This window comes from Glycine soja, chromosome 19 (assembly GCF_004193775.1).
Source record: "Glycine soja cultivar W05 chromosome 19, ASM419377v2, whole genome shotgun sequence".
NCBI lineage: Eukaryota > Viridiplantae > Streptophyta > Magnoliopsida > Fabales > Fabaceae > Glycine > Glycine soja.
The window spans coordinates 42,542,087-42,560,808 of record NC_041020.1 but is presented as its reverse complement, the minus strand read 5'-3'; the positions used below and the strand labels follow the sequence as shown (position 1 = coordinate 42,560,808).

At 33.2% G+C, this 18,722-nt stretch overlaps 2 protein-coding genes across 4 annotated transcripts; one reads left to right on the top strand and one right to left on the bottom strand.

Moving 5' to 3' along the window:
- The first annotated feature begins 4,001 nt into the window (after nt 1-4,001).
- On the top strand, nt 4,002-11,963 carry LOC114398457 (putative lysine-specific demethylase JMJ16). 3 transcript variants are annotated; one of them, XM_028360658.1, is made up of 11 exons: nt 4,003-4,207; nt 4,335-4,375; nt 4,602-4,716; nt 6,027-6,331; nt 7,635-7,706; nt 7,960-8,037; nt 8,182-8,709; nt 8,809-9,033; nt 9,199-9,360; nt 10,146-10,514; nt 10,784-11,963. In XM_028360658.1, the coding sequence occupies exons 3-11, from the start codon at nt 4,677-4,679 to the stop codon at nt 11,690-11,692; spliced, it is 2,688 nt and encodes an 895-aa protein (XP_028216459.1). In that variant the 5' UTR covers nt 4,003-4,207; nt 4,335-4,375; nt 4,602-4,676; the 3' UTR covers nt 11,693-11,963. The 3 variants fall into 3 exon arrangements, with proteins under 3 accessions (XP_028216457.1, XP_028216458.1, XP_028216459.1); XM_028360656.1 differs by lacking the exon at nt 4,602-4,716 and having other exon boundaries at nt 4,002-4,207; nt 7,635-7,771; nt 7,932-8,037; XM_028360657.1 differs by lacking the exon at nt 4,602-4,716 and having other exon boundaries at nt 4,002-4,207; nt 4,307-4,375; nt 7,635-7,771; nt 7,932-8,037.
- Nucleotides 11,964-12,399: 436 nt separating this feature from the next.
- Nucleotides 12,400-14,368, bottom strand: LOC114398459 (probable arabinose 5-phosphate isomerase). The gene is made up of 3 exons (XM_028360659.1): nt 13,605-14,368; nt 13,304-13,527; nt 12,400-12,894 (listed from the first exon to the last, which is right to left on the bottom strand). The coding sequence occupies exons 1-3, from the start codon at nt 14,250-14,252 to the stop codon at nt 12,738-12,740; spliced, it is 1,029 nt and encodes a 342-aa protein (XP_028216460.1). The 5' UTR covers nt 14,253-14,368; the 3' UTR covers nt 12,400-12,737.
- Nucleotides 14,369-18,722: the final 4,354 nt, after the last annotated feature.

Here is an 18,722-nt window from a genome sequence, read left to right as displayed (position 1 = left end):
AACTTATCCAATCTCGGCAATAAAACTGTCATATCCATGGATAGGATAGGAAACTACTTAACTTGCCATGCCCAAAACCGCAGAACACAGACGTGTAGATCGATCTTAGGTACGAAAAATGTTTTCGTCAAACAAAGGTTGAAAATAAGCACATTTATGTTTGAAGCATGCATGTGAGAAAAGCTTGACAAATGAAACGGGAATCTTCCGTCTATTCATGAATTAGAGTCCTAATTAGATCTTTTGTTATGGCACATCTATTATATATTATTATATGTGATCAACATCTAATGAAGTGCATGGACAACACACATCGCATGACAAATCAAATATAAACTACTAGCTAAGAAAAAAGTGCACGTGGTTGATGCAAACATATATAACTTTTTCACGAGATTAAAGTTAAAAAAGGGGCAGAGATCAAGGCAGACACAGCTTGAGATCTTAATTTGTCTCTCCTATTTTGCCTTTTAATTTCTATAGGTAGTCACTTCAATTTTAATCAATGAATCGCTAGTCATATGGTGCATGAATTATTTCTAACGTATTTCACTGTGTGTTAGTTATTTGTCGGTACATTAATTGATTGACATTGAAATGTGTCGCATATGAGGCTATTACTATAGGCCCAGATAAAAAGAGATTCTTTCATTCCACATCGTAGATATTGTTTGCTTTAACTAATTTGCTTCTTTTTTTTTCTGTTTCTTTAATTTGTATTCCAAAGGCTTTCATTTATTGAATGTTACGTTGAGGGAATGGATATGGCCACTGCTTCACGCCTTCATCCACATAGCTAGCTTTTTGGTGATAAACAATAATTAAATATCGGAAGAAACATAAATAATTGAGGCTGAGGCCCATAATTGAGAGATGATTTTTTTTGTACAGTAATTGAGAGGTGATTTGAAAATTAAGATGATTTTTTAATATTTTGAGGAAGATTTTTAAAGAAAATCTTCTTAACACATTGAAAAAAATCCGTAGGTGTACCAATGAAACACAAATGCAAGAATTATTAGTTAGATTGGTCCACAGTAATGGAGAACGAACTCTTACTCAGGGGAACAAGAAATTAGGATGGAACTGCAGAGACACGAGGCCTAATAGCAGTAATACATATATATGAAGACAGGTTCTTGCTGGCATTGGCATAAACAGCATGCAATTGTAAAATTGGCAAATTATCAGTTTTTCCGTTTAGCACCTGTCATTTTGCATTGCTGTGCCAAATTGAATAATTCCAATGAGTTTATCCACTTTAAACTACTTAACATTTGTTGTCTATACTCAACCCTCATCAGCACCTATATATATGTCAAATTAAATTTACACTGTATCCCTTGTATATAAGGAATATTTGTTCCCAAATTATATATATGCATACACTTGTCTCATCTCATTCGTATACATTTTAAACTCTCAAATTATCTCTTCTCTTTAGCTCAGCCATATTTCTCAACCATAATCACTAAGCAAATGGATTCCATAAGATTTAGGTGTCACTTAGATTAGTCAAACTTACCCGATGTTGAAACATGAATATGTCTCGTTCATAAACCTCTCGCAAAAACAAAACAAAAACATTGGCAACTAGACACAAACTAATCATGCAAACATTGAATGAAAACGTACTCAAGTGTGTGAGATTAATCTTCTAGCTATATGCCTATACTCAACCCTCATCAGCACCTATATATATGTCAAATTAAATTTACACTGTATCCCTTGTTCTGTGACTATTCTCGATCGCAAAAAAAACTCTTTCTTTTGAAACTAGGCGTTGTATATATTATTATATTGCAATCATGTGTCCCCTGCTATATATATATATAAAAAAAAAGGATAGTCCACAGAGCAGTGATGAATATAGTTACTCATCGGCCAAGTAGGAAACGTAGGAAAAAATCTCACACACTTGAGTACGTTTTCATTCAATGTTTGCATGATTAGTTTGTGTCTAGTTGCCAATGTTTTTGTTTTGTTTTTGCGAGAGGTTTATGAACGAGACATATTCATGTTTCAACATCGGGTAAGTTTGACTAATCTAAGTGACACCTAAATCTTATGGAATCCATTTGCTTAGTGATTATGGTTGAGAAATATGGCTGAGCTAAAGAGAAGAGATAATTTGAGAGTTTAAAATGTATACGAATGAGATGAGACAAGTGTATGCATATATATAATTTGGGAACAAATATTCCTTATATACAAGTATGAAATTAAATAATAAAATTAACCTCAACACATTATAACTAATTTGCTAACTGTAACTAATCGATCTCTAATTAGTTGTAATACACTCTATACAAACTACAAAGTACATATACTAATAGTTACAACTTGAGATTGACTACACAAGTAAATTAATACATGTCTAAAAATATAAACAAAGCTTGAGCACTCTGAACTTGAGCAAACACAGTATGTCTAATCATTTTGACAAAATAAAAAACATAGCCAGATAAGGTTAATCAGATTTGAAAAATGAGCACGCAGACATGTATATATATATATATAAAAAGAAGAAGCCAACTTTGAAGTTTGAACTAGTTACCTAACTGAATCAACGATGATAGAGAAATTCAACAAATCTCCAATATGAAAAGAGAAGGCATGAAGAAAGTAATCAATCCAATCCACGTCTAGAAACTTTGGGCCTTACCCAACAAAAACAGAAGCCATTTTCTTCCGGCCAGGGAAAAATAAAAAATATCCTATATTAAAAAATAATTAATGTTGTTGTATATAATTAACTAAACTAGTAAATCATTTATGTTAAAAAATAATTAATATCATTATATATAACATTAAAACTTTTAATATATATTTAATACGCATATAAATTTAGATAATAAATTTTGATATAATAATATATTTTTTATATATATAATTTTTTATTAAATTTATGATTTTTATTTAAAGTTTTTATTGTCAATCTTTATGAGCTTATGGTAAGGATTGACAATCTCCATGGACTATAGAGATTCACCTCACAGATTGTTAATTTATATAAATTATACATAAGGATAAAGTTAAAATTATAAAAAAAAAATGCTTAGATGTAGAAAAAAGAATGGATTGTGGAGGAAGAAAATCACAACAGCATTGTATTTCAGTGCAAGAACCGTCGGTTTAATACAGTCCATGATTCGCATGGGTGTGAAGCCTAATAAAATCTATTTCATTTAGTCTTCTTCTTCTTCTTTTTTACTTTTTCTTATAATTTTTAGGAATCTTAAACCTATTTCCTTAGTAAACTACATATTTTGGATTTCTAGTTCATATAGTTGTTTTCTATGTAGGAAGAGAAATTTAATTTTTAGAGAAGATAGAGGCCAATTGGTATCAAGTGGAAGAACAAAATATGAAGTTAGAGGCTACATCTTCTTATGGAGAGGCTACATTTTCTTATAGTTGATTTTAGGCTTTATTATGTTTTTTTTGTCCTTATTTGAGTTTTTTATTTTATTGTTTGATTAATTGCACTTTTAGTATTCAGGTATTATAATTATACAATTTTAGTTCTTTCATGTTACAATAACATTAATTGAATCTCTCAAATATTCTCTCATTAACAATCAAAATTTCTTTGTTAGTTATTTCTTAAATATTTATCAAGTTTTACTAAAATGACTATGTGGCCAGACAACTTGTGTAGACAAAAAAAAATTCTATTTAAGGGGTGAGAAATTTTTTGAGTCCCGTTAAAATGAAAAGAATGATATTTTATTTATTTATTTTTGGAAATCAAACTTTATAATAACTCAGCCATTATAGATTCGTGTATTGCATTGAATCATAATTAATTACTATTCAAGCGACTGTTACAATCACTTTTTCTTGAGCAATCTGCGATGGAAGTGTTATAGTACTTGTACACATTTCACTAGTATGCAGCAAAAATTGAGCTGCAGAACATAAGATAAATACAAGTCCCATTTTTATTTTTATTTTCTGCAGTTCACATGAAACGCATTTAACCGAGTATGTTACCAGTATTCATTCATTCTGTCCTTATACGACTTGCTGCGAATCCTTTGTTCCTTTATAAAATGAATTGTCATTTAATTGAAATATTGGGGCCTAATGCTAAATTTTTAGGGTTTTATAATCCACATTCTTCGGGTTCGGGCAAGAAGAGAGAGAAGACGCAATTTTGACCCTCAATTTCACAGACCTTTAATCATTCACGCGATTCTTCTTGGTAACTCCGCCTTCCTCAATCCATAATCTGCTTTTATAATTTATTTATTTAGTTTTTATTTTGATTTTGGCTTGCTGCAAGCTAATTTACGCTCTTCAGTTCAATATTCCCCGTTCATTTGTTGCAGAAATCTGGTTTTGGGGCAATCTCCGTATTTCGATATTCTGGGTATGTATCAAAACTGCACCTTTTTCCCTTGTATATTGTTTTGAAATGCTTCTTAGTTTTAATGACTATACTGAGCTTTTACTTCAGTTTTTTCTGTTTTTCTGCACGCCTTTTATGTTATTTTTCACCTTTGAGGTCTCTTTGAAATTTATGTTTATGTCGATTTGTGCAATGATTATTGGCAAAAAATCAAAAACAAAAATGACTTCAATTCCTCATGTTTCAGCCTGTGCTTATTAGAGAGAGTAGGAAAGGTGAAGAGGGGCTGAAAATGGAATGCATGGAATGAATTTTCATTGAGATGGAGTATGGAACAAAGCATTATGCTTTCCTCTTACTTGGTAGGATTGAACATTATTTTGGGAAACTCATAATTAGAATAACCTGCCCCTCAATTTCACACTATTTTTGGGAGAGGTGTAAACTTGTGAGCTAGAGTGGGAATGAGCTGGCCTTCACTCTCAATCAGTTCCACATTTTCCTTTTTGCCGAGCAAGTGAAATGTCATTTCTAAACCATTCCAATTCTTCTATGACCTCATTTACTTCCTTCTTTTACATATCCTTAGTAATTTGCATAAAAATAGTTTGACTTCTGCTAGTGTAGAGTTTTCGGTTCTGCTTGGCTGGTTGGGTTTCAAAGTTTTTCTGCTCTTTTTGGGCTTCTAGAAACCTAATCCCATAAACCCAAGCCCAAAAACCAAGTGTTCACTAACCCTTAGACTAAGAGAACCTAGAAAAACACTTCTTTCTCCGTGACTGTCTTCAACCTCTTGCAGCTCTCCCCCAAAACTGCTGCACAAATTCGCTGTGATTAGAGCTCCTCTCCGCCACATCCAGAGCTTTTCTCCACCACATCCGAGCTCTTTGTTTTAAACCAGTTATTTTTTTGTTCATCTGCGGCTCTGTTTGGCTGGTTCTGTTTCTCTGTTTCTGTAAGCTATTGTTTGTGTTCTGGTTCTGTTTGTCTGGTTCGGTTATCTGGCTCTGTTCATGTCCTGGTGTTTTGTACTTGCAGTAGGCAGTACTGCAGTATTTAAGTTGTTTTGTTTGCCATTTATGACCTTATTTATTGACTTTCATCTGCTTACGAATTTAAGCTTAATTAAGTATTTGGTGTGTGTTATAAAGGTTCCCCCCCCACCCTCCTCATATTTATGCTATGTTATATCCATATAGGTGATTCCCCGATTTATGATTCTGTTTTCCCTTTCCAAGTCTTAGTAAAATCTTGTGTTTGACTACTTTGCTTCTGATTTATTCTTAACTTAAAACAGTGTCTAATTTTTTTATCACTCATTGACACATTATTGTAAATGTTGCTTCTGTGTCCTCTATGTTGAGATGCACAACTTCTGTATCATCAATACTTACAGTTGAATTTTGTTAGCTTTTGGTTTCTTTGTCCACACTTCCCCTCTTCAGTCTTCTGTCTGCACTTCTATTCTCCTATTGAAATGTTGGATGTTTTATTGAGTTGTTGTACTGGTTTGAAGTTCAAGCTGTTGAGTGAATAATAATTCTATCAGGGTAGTAAATTGTCTGCAATCATGTTTAATACATTCTATCCCAATATTTCATTTTCTATTCCAAGTACCCATTGGTGCTAAAAATGGTTTTCTAGATAATATTTGCTTGGTTTTTGCCTGCAGTGATTATGGAAGCAGATTATGGAAAGGATTGCACCAAATCTGAGAATAGAGAAAATCTTTCAGTTCCCCCTGGTTTTACGTCCCTGACATCTTTCATTTTGAAAAGGGATGGAAATGTTAAGAAAAGTGATAAATCTACAGCCTTTCAAATTGCATCCGAACAAGAGCCAATATTCATGGAGACTATTCCTGAGATGAATGACATTAGTGCTTATAGACAGGTTCTTATGCATCGGCCGTGGATAATCGCAGACCAGAGCAATCACCACAAACTTGAGGAATCTCACATAAAGCATCTTCCTATGGTTAAGTTGGGAATCTTGCATTTTTTTTGGTTAGTGATTAGATTACTAATAAGATCAAACTAGAAAGGCATAGTCCTAGACAAGATTATCAAATCAAGATTCAAATTGTGAATCATGAAGCTAATTTTTGAATTGTGAATCATAATATGCTGTAAGATTTGATAACAATGAAATATAATTTCAAATATATCACATAGTTTATGCATAGTGTTCAATCTAATAATTTTAAACTTGAAATAGATAACAAAAACTTAGCCATAAGTCTCATCAACAAATTATTAGTTATATCTAATTTTATGAAGTCTCTATTTTAGAAGAATGGAAACGAATCAATGAAACAACAAAATAGAATGCATGCATTGGATGAGTGAGTGAAAAATAATTTTGTGAAATAATCCAATAGGATAAGTTCAGATGTGTTCCTACAATCCCTTTCCATTTAACAATTTAAACTTATTTGACTTTTCAATTTCTTTCATGAGAATTGGTGAAAGAAAAGTACAAAAAGAAAAAATAACGAATTGTTGGATCATGTGATTCATATCAATGATACAAAACTGTACAAATTCGTTCATGTATTGTAAGGTTCAAAGACATTTGAGATTCATCTAATGATACAAATTGGTAGTTAGCTGAATCGCATTGAAGCGAACAATTCAAATCATGAATCATGAGATTCTAATAACTATGGTCCTAGAGCAGACAATGGCCCTTGCTGCACCATAAGTTAATTGTATTCATACTTTATACCCAGAATACTGAATCTGAATTCTGAAATGAGATGCATGAAAGAGAATATGGCAATATGAATAAATTTTAATGATTTTGTTCATTAAAAAATTGGTGTCCATGTTTTTTTTATAGAGTAATAATTTCAAAAATAAATACAAGAATCAAGATACTTTACATGCCCTTAGGTGGTGGGTAACCTACAATAATTGGAATGGAATCTTGCTTCTTTTATATTGTTCAAGTTCTGCATTGTTATTAGGACTCATATTTAGATGCAGATAGTGTATTTAAACTGCCTATGTTCTTGTGTGATTTATCTGGTGGTTTGGCTCAGGATTGCAGGATTTCTCAGATGTTTGTTCTGTAAATAGGTGTGAATTAGGCAATATCTCGCTACTGACATTGGTAGAATACACACACCCAAACACATATATGTGTGTGTGTGTGACTACAATTATGATTACTTTGGATAACTGATTCCAATTTTCCACATGCTTTTGTGAGCATAATCTCTTAGCTGGTTTCTCTTCTAACTATAAAGGAATTAATTGTATGTGTTTTCTTTTTTCAGGATCCCCCTTTAAATGATGGTCGTCCAAAAGGGATCATACATGGATGTCCAAACTGCAGTAATTGTGTGAAGGTATGTACCTTTCACTTTACCTTTCCACATTGGAACAGTCATGACTATGTCTCCTTTTTGTTTGTTTGTTTACCCAAAAAGACTATAAGAGAGGTTATAAAAAAGGATCTCGAAATTAATGGTTTGAATAGAAGTATGGTACTTGATAGAACATTATGGCGGAAGTTGATCCATGTAGCCGACCCCACCTAGTGGGATAAGGCGTTGTTGTTGTTGTTGTTGTTGTTGTTTGTTTATCAAAGTCTTGAACCAGGTAACAGCAAGGTGGCATCCTGAGGATGCTATAAGAGAAGTTTTGGAAGAAGCTCCTACTTTCCACCCAACAGAAGAGGTACCTACCACCCAACAGAAGATGTGCACATGGAAACACTCCTGTGTTTTCATGTACACATCTTGATTTATGTCATCAAATGTGGATTCTTATGATTGTTGAGATTGTAGAATAAAGTTTTGAGGAATTGTGTTCATTATGAAGGAATTCAAAGACACACTTAAATATATTGCAAGCATACGTTCCAGAGCAGAACCTTATGGAATGTGCCGTATTGTCCCTCCTACTTGCTGGAAACCACCATGCTCTCTTGAGAAAAAGAACATATGGGAAAAGTCTGAATTTGTTGCTCAGATTCAGCGAATTGATGGACACCAACTTCAGCATGCACAAGAAATTATGGCTAGTGCTAGTGGAAATACAAAAACCAAGAGAAAAAGAGATGTAAAAGTAGCTTTAGACTCTCAGCTTGGTAATAGAAACACCAGCACTCCAAATAACCAGAATGTTCAAAAATGTGACTGTGAGTCTGAACCTGGTCCTAAATTCAGTCTCAAAACATTAAAGAAATATGCAGACATATTTAAGAGTCAGTACTTTGATTACAAGGATAAGAAGAAGATTATAGGTTCCAATATAAAATTAGCTATACATCAGCAGTGGGAACCATCTGTGGAGAATATTGAAGGTGAATATGGACGGATTGTTCAAAATCCAACTGAAGAAATCAAGGTATATTGAAGAATAAATTGAAACATGCAGTGCCTTGTCCATCTTCAGTCTTTGATACATTGTGAAAATTCTAATTTATCTCATGCTACCTTATGCTAGGTGCTTTGTGTTAACACTTTGGAGGCCGGAGTTTTTAGCAGTGGATTTCCGACAGTTTCTGATCCTGTGGAGGCATACACTTACCCTGAATATTTGAAATCTGGATGGAACTTGAATAATATACTTTCACTCTCAGGATCCCTTCTTTGTTTTGAAAGCTCTGAAGCTTCACGTAATTTTGCCCCCAAGATTCACATGGGAATGTGCTTCTCTCCACTCAACTGGGTATGCCATTGCTTTATTGCCTTATAATTGTATGCACATGACATCTTTGTTTCCGATGTTTCTTTAATCTCCTAATGGTATTCTGGGGGAAACTTCCCAACTAATTTTCAAATGTAATTAATGAACTCCTGCTTACTTTTCTTTCTGATCACTTGACAAAAACAGAAAGTTGAAGAGCACCACTTATACTCATTATATTACGTGCATTTGGGTGAACCAAAAGTGTGGTATGGCATCCCAGGAAAATTTGCTATTAACTTTGAAACAATTTGGAAGAAGTATCTCCCTGATTTGCAAGCAGGACAGCCTGATATGCATGATAATATGGTGAGAATATGATTGCTTGTTATGAACAATTATTTTTCTTTGAAAAGTAACTGTGATGCATGCCTAACAACCTTTTATTTCTCATATTTATCTTCTATTAGCCCCTTCAATATGAATCCATGCATATTTTTCTGACAAATATATTATTGGTCAGATGGATTCTGACTCGACTGATTATTTATATACTAATTCCACCCATTCTCCAGTCAATATCTCCCAACTATTACCATTTATTGAAAATGTTTCTGCATCCTGAATGTTTTATTGTCATAATTCTCTCTTTTTTTAAATCATCTAGTGAATTTCAAAAGTTTCATTGACCATAAAAAACACTTTTTATTTAGTCTTTTGCTTCATAACTTTTATAAGTTGTTGATTCCTAGGTTTGAAGGGAGAATAAGGGTATGCTCATTTGTTTCGTCAACTGAAATCCACTTGTGCAATAGGCACTTGGAGAAGGAAGCATAGGCTTAACTTATAGGATCTCTGTTTGCACTTGCTTAAGTATAGCTTACATTACTGTAATCAACCTGGTTTTGCAGTACCAAATTTAAAATGCAATGTCCTCAAGTTTAGGTTTTTTCTTTTTACCTTGAAAATATGAACAACACTTTCTGCTAAATGTTCAACCTCAGCAACTCAACCTTTTGCTAAAGCTGTCATCATTCACAATTTCTTTGGCTGAATTGAAGTGTTAAATATAAGGGTCTATATTGTTTTGGAGGGAACTACTTTTTTGATATGTTAAACTTTGAGGTAGGTCTTCATGCAAATATTTTGTACAGGTGATGCAGCTATCATGCTCCATATTGAAGGCAGAGGGCATTCCTGTATATCGTTGTATTCAGTATCCTCGTGAGTTTGTTCTTGTCTTTCCCGGGTCATATCATTCAGGATTTGATTGTGGCTTCAACTGTTCTGAAGCAGTAAGTTTTGCTCCTCTTGAGTGGCTGCTTCAGGGACAGAATGTTGTAGAGCTATACTGTGAACAGAGGAGAAAGACATTACTTTCATATGATAAGCTTTTGCTAGGAGCAGCAAGGGAAGCTGTGAGGGTCCAATGGGAAACTAATCTGTGCAGGAAGAGCACATCAGATAGCTTAACATATAAAGATGCCTATAAAAAAAATGGGTTCTTAATAAAAGCTTTGAACGTAAGTCATTCAGCCCCAAATCCTAGTTTTTGTGAACTTATTAATTACTCAACTTCAAATCCCGTTGGTCATTAACATGTATTCAATCATTTATCTTGATAAATTGAAATGATGAAGGAGGCACAAATTTTTCGTATTAATAATATAAGAAAGTTCTGAAGGCCTTCTCTCCCTCCTTCATTTCCTTTTTTTTTGTTGTTCAAATTTGGCTGCATAGTTTGCTTCATTCAGGTCGCTTCATTCTTATTATATCTGTTTCCTTTGTGCAGTCTCGCATCCAGAGTGAAAGTTTGAAGAGAAAATTTCTTTGCACTTCTTTGGTATCACAAAGAATGGATGAAAATTTTGATGCCACTTGTAAAAGGGAATGTAGTATTTGCCTCCGTGATTTACACTTGTCTGCTGTAGGTTGTTCATGTTCAGATAACTTTGCATGTCTTGATCATGCAAAACAGCTTTGTTCTTGCACTTGGAGCAACAAAACTCTCTTCTACCGTTATGAAATCAATAATTTGAATGTTCTTTGTCAAGCTTTGGATGGGAAATTAAGTGCAGTCTTTAAATGGGCTAAAGAGGATCTCGGATTAACTCTGAACTCTGTTGCCTCCAAGAGATCAAAACAAAGCTCAAAAAACATAATTGGTTCAACCCACCCTTCGCAAGATTTGCAGATGAATGAACCTGTATCGCAGACAGCATCAGATGAATCCTCAAAAGGGAAACAACGTCAATTGCTAGATATATTGAATTCATCAAAAACAAAAGAAAATGAAGTGGTTCCGAATTCATCAAAGAAAAAAAATGAGGTGGTTCCGAATTCATCAAAGAAACAAAATGCAGTCGTTTCCCAAGTTGTGCGGACTTTTGGTGGCACTCACAGTAGTTCTTATGACATTCGTTCAAAAATGAAGACAACTGTACTTCAGTCAACCTTTGCAGATGATAAGAAAGGAATCAATTCTGTTGGTGCCAAAATTGATACGAAGACACTTGGGCATAAGTTTACAATTTCAAAGGAAGTAGGAGATCCAAAAGTATCTAAAGTTCCTTCAGTTACAAACGCACGTTACTTGCCTTTTCTACAAGACAATGTGTTAGCTGATGTTTCATCTGATAGTTCGAGCACATCTATGTCGTCAGATTCTGAAGATGAAGATGTGCAAGTAGCTAATGGCTAAATTTTCATAGCGGAAAGATGTTAAGAGTCTTTTGTAGGTTTATGTGTAGGATAACCATTTTTTCATGCAAAGATTGGCACTGGAAATTTGGATGATACATCCATCGTAGTAGGTAGTTATATAGTTACAAAAAGGTTGGTCTGTAACCCAATTTTCTTCAACAGTTGATAAGAACCCAACACTATTTTGGCAAGTAGACAGAACAGCAAATCCATTGGTTCATTTTGTATCCCGAGTTTTTCTAATGTCATTCTTGTCTCTTTCTCTCCTATGTCTTGGTGTTTCTGCGTGTTTTCTACAGCACTCCACGGGTAGTTGCTTTCTCCATAGATTAGACTGGCAATGGTTGAATAACTTGAAAATGCCAAATTAGATTTGGCTGTTTTTCTATGTGTACAGATTACATGTGCCTTTGTTCGACAGGATTTGTGCAGTGACATTTATGATGTGAGGTGCTTGAAGGGTTTTTTTTTTTGGGGTTTTCCCTCTCAGGAATCTACTACGCAGGAAGTGTGTCTTAGCCTGAGTTATTAGAAATCGCAACATAATATTTCAAGTCCTTTAAACCACATCGCATTCTTATTGCCTAGATATTGGTTTAAGTAACACAGACTCGTACACTTATTTTATTTTATTTTTTTGAGAAAAACTCATACTTATTTATATACATATATTGTATTATATACTAATGAAACGCATTACACGAGTTTTTCAAATATCATTTTCACATCACAATGTTCTAGCTGGAATTGTTCAACCTAGTTACATCAATAATTAATGCACGGAAACTCCTAGTAGAAACAACCCCGCAATGTCGGCAGGTGCGAAATGGCAAAAACAACTGGTATCCTTTCGGAGCAAAAGAAGAAGGGGGCAAAAAAAGAATGCTTCTGAATCCTATCCTCTGAGATGATGATACAATAAGTACACAAGAACAGGTGAATCCCACTTGGAAATTGGGTGGGACTCAAATGCTAATAGGAGTAAAAACTACAAAGAATAAAGCGATAATATATCCAATATATAATGACAGTGACACCACAATTCACAAGCCAGCTGAAACCAAACCATGCAAGGTCACAATCCCAATCAAGATACTTTCATCGTTTATCACAGGCAAAAACTGAACCGGCGATGGAGGTGCCTCCATCTTCTTCATCGCATCCACCGCCATTGCCTCCGGACCAATAGTTCTCGGATTCCTAACATCCACAAAACAGTGTTATCTTCATATAGTTGCATCCTCCACAATAGAGCAATGACTATTATAAGTTATGCACAAAACATATGTACAGTTTCTGATCTAGTGGTGTTCTCTGATCAGAATTGATCAAAATTAAAGTTTTATCTCACTAATTTACATTGACATTTCATGCAAACTTTTGTTATACATAGAAACCAACCTACAACTCTAATTCTGATTAGAAAACAACACAAAAAAGCAAGTAACGCTAGTTTTTTTTTTTTTCCGTAGAATCGAAGACAGTACTAACGAGTTTATAACAATTTTACATACTTTGCGCAACCAAAACTAGTCACGACATACATCTAAATTGTTGTCCTTTTGAGTTATTTGTGTACGATATATTGATATGATGATGATTAAGTTACCTGTTGCACATTTGCCCAACAGTGAGTTTGAAAATGGCTTCTCCGCTGGCTCGGAGAGTACGACGGAGATCACCGTCGGTGAACGTTCCGATCAGACGGTAACCGTCACCGATAACGAGGAGGCATCCGCATCCTTTAGTTGTGAGTTCCACGAGCTGATCCATAATCAAATCCGATTCTCTGCAAATTGGAAGCTCGTCCTGTTTCTTCATCACATCCTTCACCTGCAATTCAAATTCGGATCAGAGCACAATAAATTAGGGCAAAACAAATGCAAATCGAAGAGGAAACGGAAAAGGACCTTGAAGATGAGGCTCTTCCCGATCTTGCCGGCGGGATGGTTCGCGGCGTACTCCTCCTTGGTGAGATTCCTCGCCTCCATGAGCGCGATGGCGACGGTGTCGCCGAACACCATTTGAATAGCGGTGGATGTCACCGGCGCGAGGTTGAACGGACAGAGCTCTCTCTGGAGCGGCAAATGCACGGACATGTCGCACGCCGCGGCGAGCGCGTTGCCTTCAACGGAGGTGAGCGCGATGAGGAGCGCGCCTTTGGCCCTCGCACACGGCACAAGGCGGAGGAGCTCCTCGGTGGCGCCGGACTTGCTGAGGAGGATGAGCACATCGCGATTGGTGAGGATTCCAATGTCGCCGTGGAGAGCGTCCACCGGCGAGAGGAACGCGGAGCGAACGCCCAGAGAGACGAGCGTCTGCGAGATCTTGTGCGCGACGAAGCCGGATTTTCCGACGCCGGTGAAGAAGACGGTGCCGGCGGCATTGAGGAGCGCGCGCGTGAAGGCTAGGGTTTGGGAGTGGTCGATGTGGTCGAAGAAGAAGTTCAGGTGGCTCTGCTGCGACTTGAATAGCGCCGAGAGGGTGGCTTCGTCAATGTGGCTGCTCTCGTCAAGGCAGTGTTTGGATGGAAATGCGGGCACAGGGAGAGAACCCATAGCGACGAGCTTCTCAGGAACGACTCTTCGTTCTCCTCGGATCACAAGAAAGGAACATCGGCCAAACAGGTTCTTTCTCTCTCTCTCGCGACTAATAATAGCATCGATGGTGGAGTTAGAATTCCGTTTGATTTACGCGGTAACAAAAACGAGCGTCGGTGCCGCCGTTAAAATTAAAACTAGAGATTTTATAAAAAAATTGTCATACTAAAAAAATTCTTTCTCTCTCTCTAAAAAATTGTCATATTATAAATATAAATTATTACTACATGTACATATTTATATAATTTTATTTATTTGAATAATAATAATGTTTAAATATTAGAAAAAAAATACATTAAATAAAATATAAATTTGAAACTAACTTCATCTAATTGTAGATCATTAATAACTTATTGTTGTAATAAATGAGAGGTTGCATGGTTAACAAAAATGAATAAATTGATTGCATGTATAAATAAGAGTAATAAACATTTAAAAATCTCAAGTGGGACATTGTTATTTTATACAAAATACTAACCTAAAGAGTGGTAAATTTATATAAATATGCTTTAGTGTGAGTAATGTAATATAATTACATGGGCCAAGGTCTTTCCCATAGATTTCTTAATGGCCATTGCAAATGAAGTGATTTGAATGGCCATGGAGAATCAGTGCCTGCACTTGTTTTGTGGGAATTTTTTTTCATTGTAATTATTTGTTTTATTTGAATAAATTAAATTGTAAAAGTTTAATTTTAATCTTTTATATTTTAAATTACATTTATTAATTATTTACTTATTTTTTATTTGAAACATTAATCTTATGTTAACATTAATCTTATTTTTTTAACTAACAATTAAAATATCTAACTCTTCAATTAAATTTTGAAATATCTTCTCTTTGATTCAAGTATGAAACTTATCCTTGATAAAAAAAAAACTAACTACACATAAAGATTTTTTTTTTCATCTATATGAATATGCTTTAGTGGGAGGATGTAATACAATTGTACATGGGTCAAGGTCTGTCCCGTAGACTTCTTAATGACAATTTTTTTAGAGTAAATAATCAATTTCGTAAAAAAAACACATTATCAAGTTATTCCTTGAAAATAATAAAATAATAAAAAATTTCTTAAAAAATAATTTATCACTCGTCTAAGTTCACAATTCAAAAAATGTTAACGTATAAGACAATATTAATATTTCCGAGAGAACTAAAATGATAATAAAATCATTCGCTCATTTTATTACTTTGAAAATTAAATCAACAGTAATAGACAATCTTATTATAATTAATTTATTATAATAATAACTAAAAGCACCATGATAGAAAAATGTATTAGAAATACAAGTCTTGGGAACAGGAAAAATACATTCGAAAAGTAAAGAAAAACACATTAAAAAGTCAAGTTTCGGAAACAGAAAAATACATTGGAAAGATAAACATTTGGAAACAAAATACAAATAATTAATTATTATATATTTACATTTACAATGCAAATAAATGAATAAATACATCGTAACTCGAGCAAAAGCAATGCAAAAGACAAAAAGTATTAAATGCACAATGTGAGTGAGTGTGGGTGCTGCCGTTAAAATTAAAATTAAAATAAAATAATTCCTCTTCCTGATGGAGATGGACCATGTGAGTGAGTGCTTTATTCCAATTGTACTTTATGGCCCAAGGCCCGTTTCATTATAGAACATACTTCTCAAACGGCCCACTTTCTTGAAATTTATAGATGTTGCTTTTAACAAACATGTGCACATGTCAAATCTAAACCTTTTTTTTTCCATCATCATACGCACACAGATCATGTATCGAATTCCTCTTCATATCTTTAAGAAATAAAATTATTTATTAATTATGTTATACTTCTATTATTTTGTTTTAACTAAACTAACTTACATGTTTTGAATTTTCAACAAATTGATGAAGGTAAAATGAATTATTCTCTTTCGTGGGACAAAGTAATCCTCGTTCTCTCTGGGCTAACTTTACAATTTGTTCAATTGTGCTGCCTAAATTCCAGATCGATTGTCAATAAAAGAAGAAAACCCAATTGCGCGAACGGCTCCTATATAGGAAAGCTATCTTAACGGGAGCATTTTAGTGAAATATTATTAAGGATATAAAATTAATTATAGCTTTTTGAATGGAAAAACTAATCATAGCTAATTCTTAGTTATATAATATTGTATAAATCCACTCTCAATATTTCTTAAATCTCACACAGGAGTAAAAAGTGTAGGATCCGCACAATTTTTTTTAAAAATTCCTCTCATCTCTTCCCAATTTGAATACAACCAAACCAAGAATTAATCTTTTCTAATACCTCTCGCACTACGTTCCAGCTAACTGAAATCCAAAGAGACATTAATTAATTTTAAGGAGTTAAAAAACAACTCTTATAAACATATATTCAATTATTTTTCATCTATTTTTTATTTTTGTTTTCTTATTTTTATATCATTATTTTTTATGCTTTTAATATTTATCTCTTCTGAAGTAAAAAAAATATATTTATCTCCTCTTTTTCACTTCAATGCATTTGAAAATAAGCTTTAGATTTATATTTAAAAAAATCAATTCTGGTGAAAAAAATTGTTGTGTGATGCTATCATAATTTTTTCTAAAAAAAAAAGAAGGAAAAGAGTGTTAAAATAAAAGGCCCACATTCAACCCTTCAAAGTCAGTCCAAAAGCATAAGCCCCACATGCACACTTGTTACTATTGTCTGCTACACTAATAGGACACTTTTAGTGGATCCCATCATAATCCACTTACTTGAAATTATGTGTAGCTTCAACTAATTTTTCAACTACAATATCAAGTGTAAAAATTACAATTTTGATTTTCTTTTAGGGTGTTAATTGATCGATTAATGGATCCAAGTTTTTATTTTTATTAAAAAATGTTAATTATTAGAATGTTAGTTTTTTAATAGAAAAAATAAAACCTGTGATATTTTTTCTCAATCATTCAACTTATGTTATATCTCTTGATTAATGGATCTGAGTAACTAATGAACTTGATTTATTTAACAGCTGAACTATTTTAGGTTGTTTTTTTTTAAAAAAAATTGGGTCGAACTGAACTTAAGAAAGGTGTTCATGTATAGGTTAGATTATAAATTCTAATTTTTAAACTCAAATTCAATCTGTTGACCTGTTGATATAACATAATAATAATAATAATAATAATAATAATAATAATTATTATTATTATTATTATTATTATTATTATTAAGAAAGTCAAATATTAATGATAACATGTTCATTTACCCCTTCGTTCAAACTTCAAATTTTGTCTTGAGTTTTTAAGTTCTCTTTTTTTCTCTCTCTTTATCCTTAGCATTAAATTTAGCCTTATCTCAGTTACACTACACATTTGAGTACATTGTATCTATCTGCATCTAAGTATGGTGCATATGAGGTTATTATTTGTTTTTCCTTCCAAATTACAACTTTAGTTTTGAATTTTTTTTAATAAATTTAAATGTTAAAGATCTGATTAATTCAACCCAAACCAACCACTTTGTGATCTAATTGGGTTTGAAAAAAAAAATCACAAATCCAATCCAACTTATTACTTTAAAATTTGATTGGATTGGTTTACTGATTTAACCAAATTCAACCTAAATTGTGATTTTGATTTTCCTTTTTTTTTCTTGTAATTATAGTCTCCAAATTTAAAAAAAAAATCAATTTTATTCAATCCTCAATTTTACATTTTTTTTAACATTTTGTTTAATTAAAATAATTTTTAATTGTTAAATTTTAATTCCACCTCATCATAATAGTGACACATCATTAATCGATCGTTAAAATAAAAGGATAAAAGTTATAATTTTTCTAAAATATGAAAACTGAAATTAAAAAAAATGACCAACATCCATCCGGAATCATGAATTAAATGAAAACCAAAATTGCAACTTGGAATAATGATTTTATACTATCAATATAAGAAATTATAGTGTTGAAGTTCTTTTTTTTTTTCAAATAGAAGAATCAAATTTCAGTATAAATTTTTTACAACAACTTAACTTATAGATGTAGCTTTGTTAACTTTTTAATCTAAATCTTCATTATAATATTTTTCTGATTTATTTATGATAGATGTATAAAATTATTAGAAACTGAATAAAAATATAATATTTCAAAAGATAATAATTAACTTCTTTTTCCAAAAGAAATTTATATAAATATGAACAACTTTATTTATAAAAGTAAATAAGAGAAAATGACGGAAAGTAAATACATTACAGTATTACACTACCAACACAAGTCGTTGCATTTGCATGTTTCATGTTTCATGTTTTATGTATGTATTCCACCGAATAAGGCACCGAAGAAGGAAGAATCGTGCCAACGCTAGCCCCAAGCAGAATCTCCGTTAGCACAAGACAACACGAACACGATCACTGACTCCGTACTCTCTCAACGACGTGACATGTCCTCGTATTTATATTATTAAGAAAGTGAA

Coding starts and splice junctions, on each gene's coding strand:
- LOC114398457 (XM_028360656.1), top strand. CDS start 6,032: ATGGAAGCAGATTATGGAAAGGATTGCACCAAATCTGAGAATAGAGAA. Junction 6,332..7,634: donor ACATAAAGCATCTTCCTATG/GTTAAGTTGGGA, acceptor TTCTTTTTTCAG/GATCCCCCTTTAAATGATGG. Junction 8,710..8,808: donor ATCCAACTGAAGAAATCAAG/GTATATTGAAGA, acceptor ACCTTATGCTAG/GTGCTTTGTGTTAACACTTT.
- LOC114398459 (XM_028360659.1), bottom strand. CDS start 14,252: ATGGGTTCTCTCCCTGTGCCCGCATTTCCATCCAAACACTGCCTTGAC. Junction 13,528..13,604: donor GGAAGAGCCTCATCTTCAAG/GTCCTTTTCCGT, acceptor TTTGAATTGCAG/GTGAAGGATGTGATGAAGAA. Junction 12,895..13,303: donor GTTGGGCAAATGTGCAACAG/GTAACTTAATCA, acceptor TGTGGATGTTAG/GAATCCGAGAACTATTGGTC.